This window comes from Ammospiza caudacuta, chromosome 9, assembly GCF_027887145.1.
Source record: "Ammospiza caudacuta isolate bAmmCau1 chromosome 9, bAmmCau1.pri, whole genome shotgun sequence".
In the NCBI taxonomy this organism is placed as follows: Eukaryota; Metazoa; Chordata; class Aves; order Passeriformes; family Passerellidae; genus Ammospiza; species Ammospiza caudacuta.
This window is the reverse complement of record NC_080601.1, coordinates 22,713,647-22,734,533: the sequence shown is the minus strand read 5'-3', so window position 1 is coordinate 22,734,533 and position 20,887 is coordinate 22,713,647. Positions and strand designations below refer to the sequence as shown.

The 20,887-nt window shown below is 39.5% G+C and overlaps 1 protein-coding gene across 2 annotated transcripts in view; it reads right to left on the bottom strand.

The window, feature by feature from the left end:
• TNKS2 (tankyrase 2) overlaps window positions 1-19,561 on the bottom strand; it is a 28,338-nt gene extending 8,777 nt beyond the window's left edge. Inside the window, exons 1-20 of one of the 2 annotated variants that reach the window (XM_058810912.1) lie at window positions 19,350-19,561; window positions 14,959-15,183; window positions 13,933-14,028; window positions 13,252-13,288; window positions 12,868-12,943; window positions 11,452-11,546; window positions 10,835-10,901; window positions 8,976-9,162; window positions 7,925-8,046; window positions 7,343-7,434; window positions 7,178-7,256; window positions 6,079-6,250; window positions 5,352-5,431; window positions 4,240-4,385; window positions 3,647-3,812; window positions 3,143-3,362; window positions 2,636-2,745; window positions 1,759-1,947; window positions 723-975; window positions 27-109 (exon numbers count right to left, since the gene is read on the bottom strand). In XM_058810912.1, coding sequence (XP_058666895.1) covers window positions 27-109; window positions 723-975; window positions 1,759-1,947; window positions 2,636-2,745; window positions 3,143-3,362; window positions 3,647-3,812; window positions 4,240-4,385; window positions 5,352-5,431; window positions 6,079-6,250; window positions 7,178-7,256; window positions 7,343-7,434; window positions 7,925-8,046; window positions 8,976-9,162; window positions 10,835-10,901; window positions 11,452-11,546; window positions 12,868-12,943; window positions 13,252-13,288; window positions 13,933-14,028; window positions 14,959-15,183; window positions 19,350-19,554 — 2,700 coding nt within the window. In that variant the 5' untranslated portion in view covers window positions 19,555-19,561. Of the gene's footprint in view, window positions 1-26; window positions 110-722; window positions 976-1,758; window positions 1,948-2,635; window positions 2,746-3,142; window positions 3,363-3,646; window positions 3,813-4,239; window positions 4,386-5,351; window positions 5,432-6,078; window positions 6,251-7,177; window positions 7,257-7,342; window positions 7,435-7,924; window positions 8,047-8,975; window positions 9,163-10,834; window positions 10,902-11,451; window positions 11,547-12,867; window positions 12,944-13,251; window positions 13,289-13,932; window positions 14,029-14,958; window positions 15,184-18,845; window positions 19,059-19,349 lie in introns of those variants that run through there. The other variant, XM_058810913.1, reaches the window with a different exon arrangement.
• Window positions 19,562-20,887: the final 1,326 nt, after the last annotated feature.

Below are 20,887 nucleotides of genomic sequence, written 5' to 3'. Positions count from 1 at the left end.
ATCAGGAAATAAATATAACCACTTACCTGCTCTCTCTCAAATATGTCAATTAGATGTTCAAGGCCAAGGTTCCGCACAAACTGATTAATGCTAAAATCTACACCTGAAACTGGGCAAGAAGAAAAACACAATGTACATTCATATCTGTATGGTAAAATAAGGCATACACATCTGTCTGTGGCAACAATGAGAGAAGCAGAAATTCCTGGTCTTTTGCAGATGTAGGTTAAATATTAAATATCACTAATCAGTAGCAATCTGCTCTTCTACCTCCCTAAGAGCAGTCTTTGCCACAGAACGAGGCAACCAGCTACCAGAAATGCACATTACTACAGAAAATGTATGGACAAGTAAAATGTCATAGAAGTAACCTTTTTAAGATACTTTGATCTAAGAACAGCCTCTTAAAAACCACATAAAGTTTGAAGTAAAATACTGCTTGGTATGCAGCCAAATTTCATTTGACTTCTCTTTTAAAACACAATTCACCATATTGGTTCTGTTCAGAAAAAAAAAAAAAAAAATTATCGGCTCTGTAAGGGGAAAACAGTAAAATCTTACACTGCAAGACCTTCAGACTTCTGTTCCTCATTAATGACATCATAAGGAATCTAACTATTGTGTATGCTATAATATCTCGATGAATGTATGGGAAACTTCACACCTTTGTGTTCTTTTCACCAGTTGTTAAGAAATGCTATTCCCTCCTGAGAAAGCCTCACCTTCTTTTTTCTCCAGAACAGTAGCTCCCTCTGCACAGTTTGTACCAACAACAGAGGGAAGTTCAGAAAAACTACCAGACAAGTTGTCAAGACTACTTGCAGCAGACAGACTGGATGGACTGGATGGAACAGAAGAGAGGGAATCAGCTGCAGAGCCTGTAGTCTGAGACACACTTATAACCTGAGGTTTGTAGCAAGTCGGTAAGGCAGAAGGAGGCATTGCTGCAGTCAGTAACGCACTGACATCGTCTGCCTAAAGAGCAGAAAACAACTCATTAAAACAGACAAACACTTCTGCACAATGTTTTTTCCTAGAATGCACTATCATTATATGAGATTTCTTAAGTACACTGCAAAATAATACTGGGAAAATATGCATTTTACAGTATACATTTACATTTTACAATATACATTTTGCAGCTTACAAACGGCCTTTTCTGCCCAAAGCATAAATAAAATTGCAAAATGTCTATATGTAAAAGCTGTAAAAAGGTAAAGACTTCAGTATTTCTAAAAAAAAAATCTAAGGGCAGTTAAACAGAATTAACTTGCTATGAAAGAAGCTTCTACTGGCAACCAGAATTTATGAAACAAAACAATTTCTCTAAGTGTAGCTTTGGATTACATTATAACACTTAGAAAGAACACCCCAAGAACTTAACAGACAGATAATTTCTTACATTTATGCTACTACAAGGTTTACTTATATTTTATTGTCACAATTTTTGTATTAGTCAAACTGTAAGCCCTGAATTCAAAGCATCACATTACAACCATTAATCCATTTTGTTAACATTCTGAGGTTTTTTCATCCCCAGTGCATACTGAAATAAGATGCCTAAAGCAAGAAATTATTTAAGGAGAGTTTATAAAGCTCTATTGACTTCTCTTGCCAGGCACATACAAACTCCACAGAAACCACAGTATTTTTGATTTTGCAGAAGTGGTTGCATTACTGTTTTTTTAAAGGATAGTTTTAAATGAGGTGTCACACATAAATAAGTACGGATTTCCCAAGAGGAGCCCCATCACTTACAGTGACCAGGTCCAATGGTGTTTGTCCTTCTTGGTTTTTCAGAGTAGGATCAGCCCCATGTGCCAGTAACAAGGCACAGAGCTGAGTCCTGCCTTTCTGGGCTGCTTCGTGAAGTGGTGTGAAAGCCCATTTGTCTGTAGCATTCACACATGCATTATATTTTATAAGTAAAGCTGCTACATCAACATGCTGGAAAAGTGAAAAACACCTGTTAAATTCCAAGGTACCACAGTGTACTAAAATAATTCAGAACTATTACTGTTATTTCTCTATAATCAGAATAATTCTGAATTTTCCTATAATGCATTTAATTATGATTTTAGAAAGTATTAAAGCAATGTGTTTTCTTCCTCACCTATGACATATCAGCAAAAAGATAAGTAAGATCTGTTCTTTTGTGAAAAAAGGATAGAGTAAAACAAAATTCCAAATCCAGAGGAATCTGAAGGAAAAAAAGCCTGATTCTGAACTTCCAGTTTGGAAAGTTCTCCAACTGTTTTGGCTAAAGAGTTGATTCAAGGACAAAGATTCAGGAAGTTCACAAAAAGAATTGCTGTCTCAACAGCATTCATATAAGTGAAAGCGAGATCTTCCTGACACAATTTCACTGGCACAGGTAAGGAAAGGCATTTTACAGTACACCTTTCAGCCTGCTGGCTTTTTAGGCATTCATGGTCAGAAAACTCCACTCGTGACTTTACAAATTTATGAGTCTTTACCTACAACATAAGCTGTGATCTGATTATTCATTCTGTGTCTTACAAATAAGATTACACTATAACTCAACAGCAAAAGCCTTCTACAGGGGCTCAAAATGCTGTCAATGAAATGTACCATTTTTAAAAAAATAAAGTCTCAGAAAGTTTGAGCTATTTACCCCATAAGATGCTGCATTATGCAGAGGAATCAAGCCTCCTTTATCCTGTGCATTCACATCTGCTCCATGCTGCAACAGGTATTCTGCAACCTCCAAATTATTGTAACCAGCTGGAATTGCAGAAGGACAGAATGAATAGAATTACAACACCACCCCCAACAGGCTGTGGAGAAGTTAATAATTAACTTAAATTACTTGAAAGTAAATTAAATTGTCAGTCCCAGTGAAGACTGTGCAATACCTATTATGAAGCACAGCATTACCTTAAGAATATTTGGTTTTAAAACCTGCCAATAAACAATAAAAGACCCTCTCTGGCTAGACAGAACAGGAAAATAATTAAACAGTTTGAAAAGCAACCCAAAATTAATATGCATAAGAATTTAATTTTTTTAAAGAAAAGGTACAGAATCCTCCAGCTTGAGGCTACGCTATAACTTGTGTAGACATAGAAAGTTCAGGCACAGTAATTAGTAACCAATCAAACTAGTTAATTAGAGCACTGACCTGCTAAATGTAGTGGTGTAGAATGCCGTCCTTGTGTGTCCCGACAGTTGACATTGTCAGGTGAACAGAGCTTTTTTACTCGGGCCAAACAACCTTTCTTGGCAGCATCTAGGAGAGCTGCATCTCCTCTAAGCAGGTCTTGAATATCAGTATCACCATCTTTAACAAGGTCTAGAGGAGTATTTCCGTCCCTGTTTTTCTTTGTAGGGTCAGCTCCATGCTGTGCACACCAAAAACAGGTGGTCAGGATGTCAGTAGAATAAACATGATGCATCTTAGGCATCTATAATGCCTTGTTGAGCAAGTATTCTGACACATATTGGAATCCTGAAGAGAGCCTTCCATTTACTGTGTGAAAAAGGCCAACACAGGTACTAACAGTATCCCTTTTCCTAAAAACATTTAACTACAATAAATTAGGAACCACAAATCAATTTCTAAAACTTAAATGGACTTTGAAAGTGAACAAGAAAGAAATGTACCTCCCTCCAGCATATGTAATACCTGTAACAGGAGTTTGCAAATCTCGTATTTTCCTTTTGCTGCAGCTTCATGCAAGGGAGTGAATTTCCACAAGTCAGCTACGTTGACAACGGCACCATGTTTAACCAACAGCTCTGCAACTTCATAGTGACCGTATGAGCAGGCGTTATGTAAAGGGACAAGTCCTCTGGAAACAATCAGAAGAAGAGGAAAACTCTCTTTAAAAACAGGGTATTTTTTCAACAATATAAACTTAAAACACTTCAATATAAACTTAAAACACAATGCATCTTTGACCATATCAAACCATAACAAATTATTTCCCTACCCCCGCCAACAGTCTAATACCGTAGGAACACCTACTGCAGTAAAAACTTAATCAGCAGGGCACTAAAGAGAAGTAAAAGCACAAGGCCAGAGAAATTCTTGATACTCTAATATTAAGTACTGCAAAATGCTTTTGGATATTCTTAACATTTTCATTCTAACAGAAGTTTCCATGAAAATAAAAATACGTCTTAAGAAAAATGGGATGCTTATCAGTTAGCAATATTCAAAAGCTGACAGATATGACCAATTACAATTGCCAAGAAAATATATATTCAAGCATTTACCCCTTATCTTTTGCATGTACATCAGCTCCATGCTGAAGAAGATACTCCACAACAGATACTCTGTTGTACCCAGCTGCAAAATGAAGTGGTGTAGACTGACGTCCTTCAATATCTCTGCAGTTCACACTCTGGACTGTACACAGCTTCTGTGAATTTCCCCAAACAAAACATGTCACTATATGCAGTGTCAACACTTCTAATTTAGTCATAGAACATTGTTATACCCATCAATTTTGCACAACCGTTTTCAATAAAGAAAAGTATTTTTACAGTCTTTACTTTTTACAGATTTCATCCTGAGGAAAAAATCCACCTGCCCCCATATCCACACCTCTGACTTTAATTAATGCTTTTTATATAAGGTATCTGGAGGTGATGAATATTGTACTCTGCAATCTGTAGTAACTGTGCAATACAAAGGATTTAGGATTGATCATAATTCTAAAACAGTCAGTGAAGGATTGGTTGATTGCTTGCTTTGAGAAATTATACACTGGCATATAATTCTGTGCTACTTTGGCTGGGGTGCAGTTAATTTTCTTCACAGTGGCTGGTATAGGGTTGTGTTTTGGATTTGTGCTGCACACAGGGCTGATAACACAGACATGTTGTTGTGATTGCTGAGCAGGGCTCAGACAAAGCCAAGGCCTTTTTGTGCTGCCACGCTGGCCAGGAGGCCGAGGGGAGACACAGCCAGGACAGGTGACCCCAACTGACCAAAGGGCTGCTCCAGAGCAGATGGCATCATGCTCAGAACATACAGTGGGGGAACAAGGAGGAAGGGAGGAGACATTTGGAGTGATGGAGTTTGTCTTCTGAAGTCACTGTTATCCAAGATGGGGCCCTGCTCTCCTGGGGATGGCTGAACACCTGCCTGCCCATGGGAAGTAGTGAAATAACTCCTTGCTCTGCTTTGCTTGTGTGTGTGGCTTTTGTTTTCTCCATTAAGCTGCCTTAGTCTCAGCCCACGAGTTTTCCAGCTTTTACCCTTCTGATTCTCTTCTGATCCTGCTGGGGGGAAATTGACCAAACATCTGTGTGGGGCTCGGTTGCTGGCTGAGGTTAAACCATGACAAATTCCCTCTTCTTTTTAAGGAGAGGTTTAAGCTTACTTTTACAGTATCCACATCTCCAGCCTTTGCAGCCTCCAGCAACTGTCGATCTGCATCAGAATTACCTAATGGGATACCTTCTGCAAAATAAATGAGATTGCATGACAGGTAAGTGTAGGCAGTTGAAGAAATTTGTTAAGACAGGAAATAACTTGAGTTTTTTTAAAGGGAAATCCTTCAAATAAAGTAAACTAATTACCGACAAGTTTTGTCTCTGTTTACTATCTACAACAATAGCTGCTAGAGCTAATGGTGTTTAACCATCAGCTAATGGGAAGTTAACTTCAGCAGCAGGCTTCCTGTATGTTTTGGAATATTGTCGAACCAACAAAGCATTCTTATTTCTGTTTCAGAATTAGACCAGATCAAGTTTATGTATGTATTATAATGTCCAAACCTTACTCTTGAAAATCCACCTACACTGCTGCCTCCACTCACAAATGCAAATCAAGCATTTTGTGTTTTAGAAACTCATTTTCTACTTTCAAGATTCCCCCTACCCTATGTCAGGATTTTAAGAAAATTATTCCAGGTGACTATACCCCAAATCTTCATATCTGATTATTCAGACAGTAAATGATATTGTTAAGTAGGAAGTAAAACATCACCTAGTAGCGTCTTTCATAGAACATTTTTTTTTGTTGACTAGTCTTCACTATTATTTGGCAGCACCTAGAACAGCAAGTAAAACAAAGCACCTCAGTGGATGCTGAATAACTCAGCATACCTTGTAGTAGCTGTTGCACACTTTCAGTCCCCATTTGTAAGGCTGTAAAGCCCTGCAGAGACACGATGGAAGGATCACATCCAGAACTCAGCAGCAACCTGCATGTCTGAAGATGACCACAATGTGCTGCTCTATGAAGAGAGGTCTGGCCAAGATTATCTAATGCATTAACCTAAAAAATAACACAGACAAGAAATACCACCATCAAGCTGGTATTAAGATGTTTTCATTGCTGACTGGGAACATTTCACAAATAGCATCCTTACTATACTAAAAAGAACATATTTAGTGTATTTCCAAAGGTGATGACATTTCAAACAAAAACAGTTCATAAAGTAGCCTCCTTTTAGAGGTATGGGAATAATCCACTGCATTTTTACCACAAACAGGAGTAATTCACTACTTTGCTCCTTGCAGTACTAACTCCAATGCTAACATGTAGAACAGCTTCTACCTTGCATTGGCTTACTGTAGTTTCTCAGACTGAGGGCTTCCTATCTGTTGGTTCAAAGTGTATTCAACAATTTAAAACTCTGCACCTAAACCCTACTTTTATTCCCTACTCTTCCTCTGTTTTTGAAAAACTTCATACAGTCAGGCTACAATCAAATTTCTATGAGAGAGATTCAACTCAGTCTTGGAGGATTCAAGCACTAGAGTCTCTCCACATTTTCTTTCTGTGGAAGTTTGAACTAAATACTGTATTATGAATTAACATTTTGTTTTAATTTTACTTTTTACTGCATACAACATCATGTAAAGTCTGTCACACAGTTCAGTTTAGCTTCTTGCTGTTCATATACACCCCTCACTTTTCTTCCCCATGTATTCCATTATTCCTGCTGGACAATGAAACATTGAATAAGACACTTTGAAAGTTTTCCATTCCCAGAGAGAACTACATCCTCACTTCTTGAAAACAGGACCAAACCAATGATGATTTTGTAATGTACAAGGCTGTACTGATGGATTGATGGCCTGTAGCTGAAGTCTCCAAATCTAGAACCTTCCAAAACAAATTATTTTACAAAAACTTCCACTCTCATGGTGTGAAAACCTGTATAGTACATGAATGTCAACAGAAGTATGATACTCATACCTTAGCTTCATGTTTCACAACTACTTCAACAACATCATTATGAGCTTTTTCTGATGCCACATGCAGAGGAGTCAAGAAGCTTAAAAAAAAAAGAGAATAATTCAAAATGTATTTTGTAAAATCTTCTAAACAAACAGTTAATAGCATTCATTTGTAACCACTCACTCTTTTGTTTTTTCATTGATATTGGCTCCTTTCCTCAGCAGCAATTCACATACTTGTTTCCTCTTAGGATACGGAGATGCAGCAGCACAGTGCTATAAACATGAAAGAGTTTACAATTAACAACCAGCTAGCAATACCCAGGTTTTGCTGATCAGCAGGCAGTTAAGAGCTGGTGGTGTACAAAGACAACAGAAAAAATCCCCAAAACCTGCAGACACTTATTAATTTGGAAGATTCTACGTGGGCTTTCGGATTTACTCTGGTATTTTCAAGAACTCCCCTAATAACTGCCGGAAACCATCAAAACAAAGCTAGCACATATAGCTTGCTGTTGCTTAAGATAAGACTGTTCTACAAAACCCAGTCATTTAGACAATCTTAACAGGCCTAAATAATTTATGTCAGTCTTAACATAAAGAACAAAATATCAGTCAGTGTTATTTGCTTAGCTAGACACTGTGTATTCCAGCTTGGTCTGAATTACAGCACTTGACACTGCAGTATTTATTGCTAAACTATTACCTAGTGTGCTTAGGTTAGTCACAATATATACAAAGCCATTAATAAATCCTGAGTTATTACCAATGCTGTCTCATGTGTCTGAGGATGCTTGAAGTTCACTGTTTCCAAAGAAAGATGTTTCTTTATACGAGCTACATCTGATTCTCTTGCAGCCTGCAGCAGTGAGTGACCTTTGAATTCATCTTCAAAAACAAAGAAATACATAGCAGAGGGTTACACTCCTTGGCTCAAGAAGGATCAAGAGAATTGCTTCTTTCAGTTGAAAAAAAGGAAATTAATTGTATTCAGCAGACCATGGAGCACACATTTCCAAGTCTGACTCAAGCTATTACATCAACTGACAGAACTTGTTAGTTAAGTCAAAACACTACACAGCTTTGGCTTTGTTTCTAAACCAAAGCCAGACAAATCCAAACTGGCTGCACAAGATCTATTTCACTCACCTCTTTATAGGTTCTACTGTTCACACAGGTACTAACTCAGGCACATAAAAATCTCTACTTCTGATCTATTTCTGGAAAATAATTTCTAGATGCTTTCATGAAGCCTAGTGTAGTATTTACTGACAATTTTTGTAAATACCCCAGAAAGTTATTGTTTCAACCACTAAAGGACAGAATCTGAGTTCGCTCTTTTCACTCTTCAAGTTTGTTGGACAAAAATCAATGCCCTTCATCAGGTTTTTTCAACTTTCAGTGATTGTGGCACACTCAAATGTATTCAGCATTCTAAACAGTTCCTCTTTTCTTCAAAGAAAAAACTGTGGAATAAAATTTAATATTTCAACACTCTTAATGCAATGACAGGAACAAGTATGGGATATGAAAGTGTATTGGCAAGGTCATGAGGGAAAGCATTTAATAGGGGAAAAGCTGCAAAACCCACCACAAGCACTTGACTATAAAACTGACAGTAAAAATATTTTAAATGCTTTCATTCAGAAAATATAGCAGTTTCAAATTATAAACAGTGAAATATACTGTGTAACACTGCACAATTACTGTCAAAGCATAAGCATGTTCCAAATCTGGTTTCTGGCAGATCACTGTCTAGGGAATCTAATGACACATTACAAGCTGTAACTGCAGAACTGATCCCACTTGATACTCACATGCTAATCGTTCTTTTAACTGGGGCGTTGGAGCCAAATCAATGGTGCTTTTGTTGTGACAGTTCAACAGTGTTGGGTCAGCACCATAACTTAACAAAAGAGAACATACTTCCACCCTGTTCTTAGAAGCTGCTTCATGCAGAGGGGTGAATTGCCACAGATCCATTGCATTCACACATGCTCCATGCTTGAAAGGGAAAGGGGTAAAAAAAGATGCAATCAAAACCAGGACGTTAGAAAAAGACTGTTATTAGTTTTAATACAGTAGACTGTTAAAATAAAAATCAATGCTTATATGCAAACTGTTTCCAAGACACTAATTTTCAATCTAACACAACATTTCAGCACATTGTGGTTTTTAATCACCTGGTGTCCCACAGGTACAATCAAAGAATCCAAAGGCTAGCTAGTCTTTTCAGGCTTTTTTCAGAAAGGAAAGGAGCTCTGCTACAGGTCAAATCAGACAAAGAGAAATATTCACATTCTCCAAATCACCTGTGAACAAGCTCTGGTTCTTTGCAGCTCTAGAAAATGTCCAGAGTGACCAGATGCACTATGATAAATACATGTTCTGTGAATAACCCCCAAGATATGAATGCCACGGTATCTCAACTGAGATGGGCACTCAATTTTAATTCAAAACATTTAAGTACAAGATTCTACAAGTAATACTCCTGGATGAGTAATGTATGTGTAATTTTTCTCCAGTAACATTTGGATTGTGCTTCAAGTTCAGCCTATAAGCAAGTACATGCTCTTTGCCACTGTTTCTCTTAAAGATGTATAGCTTTGCAAAAAGTAATTCAGAATTTTCTAGAGCAGAAATCCAATACAGAACACAACTCCAGCTAAATCATTAAGACACACAGTAGTGTATAGCCAAAAGCTCATTTGTGGGGCTGTGTCTAGGACCACCACTGTAAAAATTCACTTTACAACTGGCCCCTGAAGTAAAAAAAATCATGACTATTTATATTTACTGCAATGTAAGTTTATTTCAATAGGTTCTTTTACAAAATTTTTTGCTAAACAAGTAGAAAGATACACAGAATTAGTGGGGGACTGAGACACACATAGCAGAACAAGAGCTATTCTCTGAGCAGCCAAATGTCTGGAGTTAGACAACAGAATACTCTCAGTTGTTATAACAATCTTGATTTGCTGTGGCAGCTGAGAATAGGCACAGCTCAAAACTCCTTTGGTGGAGTACACATATCATGCTGCAGCCCACATCTTCAAGCCACTAGTTTAATGTGTATCATACCTATCTTCAAGACTAACATAATCCAGATACACTGCTTCAGTTCCAAGAGTTCCCTTTTGTTAGGAAAACTGACAGGTTTCTCTTTCTTTGGAGTAAAGCCTACAATTCAGGGCCAGAACTGATGCTGTAAAGTTAATTTCCTGAAAAGACTGACTGCTCTTTAGTTTTAAAACATTTACTATCTTTACCAGTATTCTTTTAAAACATCTCTTATTGCTTTGTCTTCTAAAATATTATTCTACTGTCAAACTAAAAAAACTACTCAGCTTGTAGGAGGTTTTCTGGTGCTTCATTTTTTTTTTGTTGGTGAGTGTAGAAAGATTGAGATAAGCAGTACTTACTTGGTGGTATGAAAATATTCAACTTTGGAGCAGAGAGTTAAAAACAGAAAGCACATTTATAAAGAAAAAAGCTTCCTTGCAAGCAGAAGATTCTGTAGCTCCAGCTTAATAATCACTATCATGTAGAGCAAAAGCAATTTATTATTAAGTTTTGTAAATCTACGTACAAAATAAAAAAATATGCAACTTGTATTAGTCTATTATAAACTGTTCTTATTTAATAATAACGCAATTTGATCTCTTCAAAGACCAACCTTGACGAGAAGCTCTGTTACTTCGTAATGACCGTAGGAACAGGCATTGTGAAGTGGTACCAGGTCTCTACAAAGAAGAAAAAGGAGAAGGATGATTAGTTTAGAATACACACATATATTAATTTCAAATGCATCTAACACATTGCAACTGGTACTATGCTTCATATTCAACATTTTACAAAAATAATATGACAAATGTTCAAATGAAACTATGGGGAAATAAGAAGCTGAAGAAGAAACAAGAAAATCCCATCAGCATTTATCAGAACAGTAAGCATCTAAAAATAATCAGAAGATGAGAAGTGAATTGCATTGTCTCAGTGCAGATGAAATGGTTCCACTCGGACTTGGAACCCTAAGCAGGAAGACCTATCTGCAGGGGATGTTCAGGAGTGACCCTAATTATATCCTTTTTCACAAGAACAATGCTGTAATATCTTCTCCTGTGAAAACAAATCAACTTGCATTTTGGTCACAACAGAAAGTTTAAAGGTTACAGAACAGTCTAAAGTTGGAAATTCTCTGTGGTTAAAACATTATTACTTCACTTCATCTTTACTTCACCTCCATTTTTAAAGGATTCTGTTTATTCTGAAGAAAGGGAAAAAGGAACCTACCCTTTATCCTTAGCGTGCACATCAGCTCCATGCTGCAGTAAGAGCTGCACTATTTTCACACGGTTATACCCAGCTGCTAAATGCAATGGAGTAGACTGAAACAAGAGAATGCAGAATGAATCAGTAACACAAAATCAAGGTTCAGTTTCTATTCATTTTTTCACAACTTGTTAACAGTACTAAACGATGAAGTCCTTCAAGACTTACAAGCTTAAAAAAATCCCAGAGTGCTTGAATCAGACATTTGGTAAATATGTTCACTGACTACTCTTGAAGTCAACATAAACACAAATCCCAAATTTACTCCATCACTAATACAAAGGCCACTTTTGGTTTTTTAGCCTACCATAGCTATAAATACTCTGCTGGCACAAACTATATCCTTGTGAAAGGGGAAGTAGGAAAACCATTAGCAACAATGACTGTTAAACTATGAAGAAGTCTCTCTGCCAATCAGTGAAGTAAGTTTGAAAATTATCAAGAGTGATTGTTATCCATGTTTGTGAATGCAGTGAGCAGGGTGTGGGGGAAATTTCATCTCTTCTAAACTCTCACCCTCCACAGAGCAGACAGATAACTAACTGCTCTATGATCTTTTCTAGCAAATGCATTCAAGCATCAGCAGCACAAAAAACAGAGCTACAAATGAGTGAGTAGGAATCGTATCCTCTGCATTTACAAACCCATCCACTGAACCAGATTTCTACAGTTCCTAGAGGATGAGCCTCATAACCAGATGAGAAAACAGAGATGCATCAGTGTTTTGGAGATCCCAGTATCTTACCACAAAGCTTCACAAAGGGGAAGTAACTAAATCAAAACTTGGGTGAATGAGTACAAATACTTCATGAGAATAATGATGCCAAAAAGTGATACTCAATAACCTGAACCTTCTGTAGGCCAGGGGCTGAAACCAGAAGACTCAGGATTTTTCAGAATGGAGATTCTGAACATTTTTATGTCCTTCTTTACTTAGAGCAATGAGCAGCTTGCTCCTGCATCAGGAGCAGCAACTTGCCTAAGGGTGCATGTCAAATAAAGCACCTGTGTATTTCTCCCTGACAGGGACAAAAATCTGTGCAAAGGCCTCGCTTCTTTATCACTGCAGATATGAAGGTCAAGCAGAAGCTTCAACTGAGGAGTTTGCTTATTGATCCTATATAGAATTACTTGCATAGTCCTTTTAAGATTAAAAAACAAAAAAAAACAAAAAACAACAACAAAAAAAGAAAAAAAAAAACAAAAAACAAACCCAAAAAAGCAACCCCTAAGCTGGCTGCTAGAGAGGTGGAATCTTATTTTCCCACATACAGTGAAGCAAGTAGATTTTATGTTTAACATTTTTAAAATCTGATCAAACAGTAACCGGATCATGTAAGAGATAACTACTTTTAAATCAGTTTTAAACAAAAATACCTTTCTGCCATCACTTGCATGACAGTTAACATTTAATGGTGTAAGAAGAGACATCATCTTTTCCTCATTTCCACTCCTGAAAAACAAGATGTGAAATGAGCAGAAATATTCTTATCCCAATTTTTACTAGCTTATTCTGGTTTCTATTTTTCATTGTGGTAACATTCAACAGATCTGACGCAACACATCCCCCTCTGTATTGTCAGCATTAAAGAGAAAACAAAAAATGCATTTATGGAACTACTTTTGTAGCTTCATTCACAGAAAACAGGCAAAACTTAGCATCTAGATGGAATGCAAGCTCCAAAGACTACATATCTATATATTAATGACACAAAATTTTGCAAATACAACTAATTCCAGTTATTTTCCAAACATACATACCTGGCACTTTCTAAGAGTTCATCTTTCTTGTATTCACCTAGAAGACAAAAGGGCTTTCTTTAGCTATCAAATAAATATCTGCATGTGAAGTTTACTATTTATCCTCCTCTTCAAAAATTTTAGAGAACATAAGTGCTAGAATACTTACAAATACTCTTCTCAGTTGTTAAAAGAGAGCTTTTAAAAAAGAGGAAGGGTGAGTTTTACACATGTGGGTATTGATAGGACAAAGTGAAATGTGCTGAAACTGGAAGAGGAGAGATTTAAATTAAATGTTAGGAGGAAATTCTTTACCCAGAGAGTAGTGAGGCACTGGAATAGGATGCCCAGAGAAGTTGTAGATTCCCTGCCCCTGGATGTGTTTAAGGCCATGTTGGACGGGGTCTGGGCAGCCTGGTCTAGTCAACATGACAGGGGGCTGGAATTATGTGATCTTTAGGGTCCCTTCCAACCTAAGCCATTCTATGACTCTAAAAATTTGACAGTTCATTATTGAACTAGCATGATAAACTATCCAGAACACATGCCATGACTGAGATGATGAAAGCCATATGTGAATTCTATTTAGAATTATAAACCAGAGACCAGTTAAAGTAGTATCAAAAAGACAAGCTCCAAACTACTGTGTTACATCAGTTCAACTGTTACTAGTCATAAAGGAATCTAAAGATTATCACTTACCAGTCAGCACTGCTTTTGCAGACGGGTCTGCTAGATCCAAAGCTGTTCTTCCATCTGTGTTCCGGATGGTTGGTTCAGCACCGTGCTGCAACAGTACTGCAAAAATGCCAAAGTTTTCCATGAGAAAACAATTCTACAAGACAAGGTTTATGAGACATAACATTACTGTAATCTGCAAACAACAAAAGAAACATTCTAACTTCCTTTTTCAAATTTTTAATGTCAGCATTCTGCAATGTCATCTGTGACCAGTGTCTCTGATGAAATATGTCTAGACACATTTTAAGAGAAAAAAGCAGATCAGAAAGAGAACACAGACAGAACCACAGACTGACCAGAGACAATCTCTCTTGAAAGCTTGTGACTGACCCACCACAAAACTCAGCTATTTTCCATCAACTCCAGAGCATGCTGCCCCAAATCCTGTGATAACCTGCAGACAGCAGTGGCAGTCTGTGCATGCTGCACTCAGGCCAAACAGGCAATGTTATCTGTACAGCTCTCTTAAAGTAAATGGCAGCAAACCACACAATCAAGAAATGTGTTTCGACTATGTGTCTAACTTTCTACCACCTCCTTAAAGAGTTCCTCTTAAGAACTGTGTAGGTAAAACAGGTAGTCAATATAATTGAAGTTTTCCCATCCTTAACTAATTTAACACAGCTGCTACACATAAGACAGAATGAATCCATTATTAAGATCACTTTTGTTCTTCCCACTGCACTGTGATCAGAAGCAGAAGGCAGCATAAGAGTCTAGGCTGAAATAGAAGAGAATTTAGCTCCATCATCATCACTTTAAAGCACTTTCCCCATGATGAACCTTAATAGGTAGACAATTATAAAAAAAGAACCAAAAACCTGTATCTTGTAACAGTGACATCTGTATTGAAGTTTATGAAAGATGTTTACTTTTAACCCTTGTATCAGCCATAGCTCCATAGAGTTAAAGTGGTCTTAAAAGGGTTCTAGATTGTTCACAGTGAAAACAAGTGAGTCAGTCACAGGAAGAGTGGGAGAAAATTACCAATGCAGACATCTGTCTTCCCCTTAATGGCAGCTTCATGAAGGGGAGTGTAATTCCAATTATCTCGAGCATTGGGATCTGCACCGTGCCGCAGGAGCAGATTGACAACCTCAGCATGGCCGAAGGAGCAGGCGTTGTGCAGAGGAATAAGGCCGCCATCGTCCCGGGCGTGGACATTGGCACCGCTCTGGAGTAAATACTCAACCACATCCTTCCGACCAAAACCTGCAAGAGGAAAGGGGAGAAAAGGCTTCAGGGTGGGGGAAGAGAAATTCCTGCCCCAGATGTGCAGATTAAACCAACAAACTTCAGTAACCATTCCTAAAGACAATCACAACTGGCATGGTTTGCTAAAGAAGCATTTACATACTAAGGATGTTTCTGAAATTCTTAAAAATTAGATTGAATTCAGCAGAAAAGTAATATTAAAGATTACAGAAATAATTAATACCTTGATAGGGTTCCCTCACGTTTCAGCTGTATCTGGCATACTTATACAATGGCAAATGAACTAGGACATCAAACTGTATCTGTATTTGCTTTACTATCTCCATATGAGGCCAGAACCACAGACCCTACAGCAAATTCACTTTTGAGTCTCACCATGGCACTTACCCACCCTGCCTGTCCTAACAGAGAACAGAAGCTCAGAATACTTGGGATGAGAACTGGATCAGACACATGGTCCATGCAAAACCAATTTATCTGCACAGGCACAGTAACTCATATTCACTGCACATGCAAGCATAGTTTTGCTGCCAAAAAAAATTCTTAGTGGCTGTACCCATGCAGTCTTATTGTCTATATTACATTATATGCAAAATATTTCTCATTTTTCAATATGTTCAGCTATTCTAAGTCTTATAAATACAGTTATTTTTCTTAAATGTGTCCTGACATTTTTCTTGTTTCCTCAAGCTTTCAAAAAATTCTGTTTATAGTTTGAATGTATACTCAAAATGTACTAAATTATTCTGAGGAACTACTCAGAAGAGACCTTCACATGTGCAGGAGTCCTGCAAACACATAATCAAAACTGTTATTTGAGTACAAAGTGCTCGGTATTTTCTTCAGAGTACGGAGAAATGTTCTCCAGGACTGCTGAAATTATGCTACAAAAGACTCTGATCAAATTCTTTACTACCTATCTGGCAGCTAAACCACTCATTCTTGTACAGAAGAATTCCCACCCCTCAAGGTGTTGATGTAAAGTCACATTTTTACAAGTAAAATTCCTCACCAGGAATCAACATCATAATTGAAAATCAGCTGTAGTAAATCTTATTATAGGCATAGAGAATTCCCTCAGATCCCTCCATTTAATACAGAGGTACAATCAGATACAATTCATGAGCAATCCACAGCTTCTCTCCCAGCAAAGCCAGCATCTATTCACAAAGTACCTTCAGTACAGCAACACCCCTGCAGTTAATTTCATGTCCATGAAATGAACTCATTTGTATCACACCAATTTTTGTAACTTCTCTCCAGCCCCCAGTGCACAGCAGGGATTCCTTACTTCCTTGGGGAAGCATCTGTACAACAGGGCACCATATATGGAAGGGGAATTATTTTCCCATTGCTTTCTAAAGGATGCATGAGTACAGAGGAAGTGGCCAAACTGCACAATGGTCTCTGCCTCTGCTCTTTCCTGAGCGTGGAAAGCAGGGGCAGCCTTTGCTATCAGGGAAGGCAGTCACTGCCTGCTCTAACAGCTCCTCTTCACCCTTAGCTGGCTGCAGGAAAAACTATTTCAACACTTTAAAAAACCCCAAGACTGTAATTTTTAAGAGGTAGGTGTTTTCTCTAGCTCTTGAGCTTTTATCAAGAGACCACCTAGATGGGATCACACCTTTCAACTGTGCACGGTAATGGTCTTATCATCAGGAACTCTTTGTTTTAATTGACAACAAGAAAGGCTGGCTACTCAGGACCCCGAGCTGACAATCTTTTATCACCTGTGACAGCTGAGCAGCTCACTGCACTTGTTCCCTGGAAAGTTACAAATTTTTAGCTGACAATTCACAATTATTAATCATAGATGAAATGTACAATGGTGCATAATTTAAAAAAGGTATTTATTTACAATCACAGTGGGTTATAATTGACATTCAGCTACTTCTGATGGGATAAAAAGCTAACAGAAAGAACTCAGCTCAAATTCTTCTCCCCTGCCTTGTGTGTTCATATATTTTATGAAATTTAGATTGCAGGAAAGGCATTTTAGTACCTGCCAAGTCCTTAAAACCCTGTGATACTTTGAACTTTGACACACACTGTGATGAAAAAGACTGACTTAAGGAAGTAGATGCAGTTTATGATGGGAAAGGATGGAGCCTCTTTTATTGTGAAGGATGGTGGGCTCTTGTCTAAACCTTCAGGATAACTTAACTATCACACACAGTTGTGTACTACAAAATCCAAAGAGCAACCTCCAGCAAAACTCCAATATGTATTACTTCTGATAATGACACATTTCTAGGGAGAGCCTGAAGCTTTTTTTCTTTTACATCTTTTACTTCAAAATCTGCTTTTACAAACTGACACATGAGAAAAAGGAATTGGGTTTATTATTTTTTTTTTAATTGTTAAGTAAGATCTGGGAAAAGACTTAAAAATTAGAACCCAAATTCAGACCCAGAATGCCACTAAAAAAGGAAAAAAGGGCAATACAAAACATGATGACATTATGTATTTCAGCTCAAATTCCTCCATAAAAGAAATCTCGAAACTGAATGAAACTAGTCAGAGAAGTTTTGTAATGTATTTTCTAAGAACACCCAGACAACTAGGATAAACAAAGCCAGAATAAAACAGATTTTTGCTTTTACTTCCTGGAATGTGACTCTTTCAGAGGCAAAGACAAAAGAAGTGAGTATTATTCCAACTGTGAATAACAGGGGAAAGGCAAAACCAAACAAAACCAGTCAGGCCCAAGTCCAAGAGCTACTTATGTCCACCTTTCACACAGAGCCTATTGCAGGTGGGCTGACAACAGCAGAGTTCCACCTGAGGGGTAAAGAGAGTTCCTCAGAGAAATCACACAAGTTTTCTGTCCCATTTAACCAGAAACTCTCAGCATCTCCTACAGGCCGCTGAGAGGAGCAGTTCATTTCTCTGTAGCAAGTTGGAAGAAGATTCGGGATGACAACAGTGTCTCCCATTTACACACCAACCTGTTCAACCTTAGAAATCTAACAACTACACGAACCTGTGGCTACACATTTTAAAAGAAAAATCTTTCTACAGATCAGGAGTTATTTAAAGTCAAGACATCACGCCTGTTCAGAGAGATAAATCAGATCATTATAGTGAATGAGAAACATTTAGGCAAAAAACCCCCAAACTAACCAAAAGCAAATAAATAAATAAAACCTACCCCTCACTTCTCTCAAATGCTCTAAAACATACACAGCTGTTTAGAAGTTCAGAGTTTATAAGTGGACACGAAGGACTGCTGCATATAAAAAATTAGCTACAAAAATTTATTTCCCTCTGACAGGATATTTTAAGTTGTCTCCTGAGCTCTCTTGCCAATTAAGCTTCTTGAATTTATTACATACTGCTGTCCTGAGGAGTCTTTCAAGAACCTAGATCTAAGTCTGAGTCAAGCTCTCTTAACATGAGGAAAGGACACCTGAAACCTTTACCAAAACAATCTAACAAAGAAACAAACATCTTTGTTACTATCGTATTGATTAGCTGAAAAGCAGCTGGTGTTTTCTGCAGCCTGTCAGCCCTGGAGTCCTACATCTAAGGCTGTAATTAAACGAAAACAATCAACATGAAAACAGCAGTCACAGTCAGGTCTTTGTCTGAAAAGGTGGGATACAATCTTCTGGCCAGTTGCCAGTGAAAGCAGTGACGCCAGGCGTTTGCTTACTTACGTCCTGAATTAACAAAGTCCATTTGTCAAAGATAAGAACGAAAAAAGCTTAGAAACGGTGGTGTCTGACAAACACCTTCACGCGTTCAATTCTAAAAACGCACAGGCCCGCTGGAATCCATGAGAACTGTACGTGGGACGTGTCCCTGTCAGAGCTCACGTGTCACAACACGAACGGCAGAAACCCCACTCCAGATGCGTTCTCAAAGCCAGATGAGGTTTGTTTTTTTTAAAAAAAGGAAAAAAAAGAAACATGAAATAAGCGAGCAGACAGGGCCGTACCGCTCGCTGACCCCTCCGCGCGGGTGACACCGGTTCGGCCCCAGGGCCGGGCAGGGCCGCGGGGTGGGGGCGATGCTCGGGGCCGGCGGAGCGCTCGGACCCCGGCGCAGCGCCCGGCCCGAGCGTGAGGCCCGAGCGGCCCGGTGCTCCCGGCGCTGCCCCGCGGCCCAGCCCGGCGCCCCGGGGAGGCGGCGCTGCCGCCCCGCTCCCCCTGCCCCGGTACCTGCGGCGAAGTGCAGCGGGCTGGACTTCCTGCCCGCCGTGTCGCGGCTGTTCACGTTCTCGGGCCGCACCAGCCGCTTGACCCGCTCCACGTCCCCGTTCCTGCAGGCCTCGAACAGTTCCCGGGCCGGCTCGGCCGCCGCCGCGCCGCAGCCCGGCGCCTCGGCCAGGGCGGCCGCGCCTCCCGCGCACCTTCGCCCCGCCATGGCCGGGCCGGGCCCCGCGCAGCCCCCGCCCGCCGCCCCTCACGGCCCGGGGGGCTCCGCACGCGCTCCCGGGCGGGCGCTGCGCCCGGCGGAGGGATCCGGGCACCGCCGGCCTCGTGCGCAGGCGCGCGCGGCGGGAGCCTCCCAGCGCCGGGCCGCGGTGCTGCGGCCGAGGCCGGGAGCGGAGCTCAGCGCGGCCCCTCACGGGCTGCCCTCAGTGCCCCCTGCTCCCCCGGGAGGGATGGTGAGGAGCAGAAAATAAATACAGCGCCAGCCATTCGTCCCATATGTACAAATATGCCTTAGGTGCTCTCAGTAATTAAATGTAGGGATTTTTCCCCCCTGCAAGTGTGTAAGACTGCATTTTGGTGCCAATGGCTTCATGATCCTTGCACAGTTGCTTATATAGGAAAACACCGTGACTCCGAGGAAGTTCAGAACTTGCATGATAACTATGAAATGGAAATTATACAACTTAAATGACACAGTTCTCTTTATTAATCTCTAAACACAGATATTAAAAAACCTGTTAGTTGACTTTGCCAATTCAAGGTTTTGGAAGAGAATAGGAAGTGTTCTGTCCCTCGCTGCCCCTGCAGTTAGCTCATCGGCTTGATGGGGAAGCCTGAGCCTCTGGGATTGACTGGAATAGAATTCAGCTGATCATTCTGAAACGTGGTTTTTTTTCATTCACACCATATTAAAACACTTTGGAAAAAAGTAGTTGAATAGGGTCAGTACCTTCCTGTTGCAAATGCAGAGATGAGTACCTCCAAAGTAAATTCACCTTGCAGACTTCTGTCACATCAGGAAATTAAACGACTTAAGTACAAGGAAAAAGATCTAGCACATTTGTACAGTCTAGTCACTTCCATTCTGTCAAACATCCCTGTCCCTGAAACAACGCAGTTACATCCAAATTTTTTCTCCCTGGTCCATGCTAATTCCTAAATTGAACTCAGGAATTTTTTGGGGGTGACTACAAGCTGTACCAGGCTGTCACCATGCTAGTGACAGAGCAAGGTTGATGCTTGTGTCAGTGTGTGTTCGGTTTGGTAACTTACAGCCACAGCAGCAGAGTGACAGAAGAATGCAGCCAGTGCAGGGCAGGAACCACATGCTTTGACAAACGCGATGCCTCAGTCATGTGTGTTTCTGTAATCCCACTGGTTTATCTCTGTGTCTCCATTGAAATTTCAAGCTGTGCTCAGCAGGCAGGGAATAGCTGGAGTCCCACACGTACATAATCCATCCACTGCTTTGCATGGGGCCATGATGTTCCCAAATAAACTGTCATCAACTGTGGCTCATAGGCCCTCTCAGACCTTCCAGC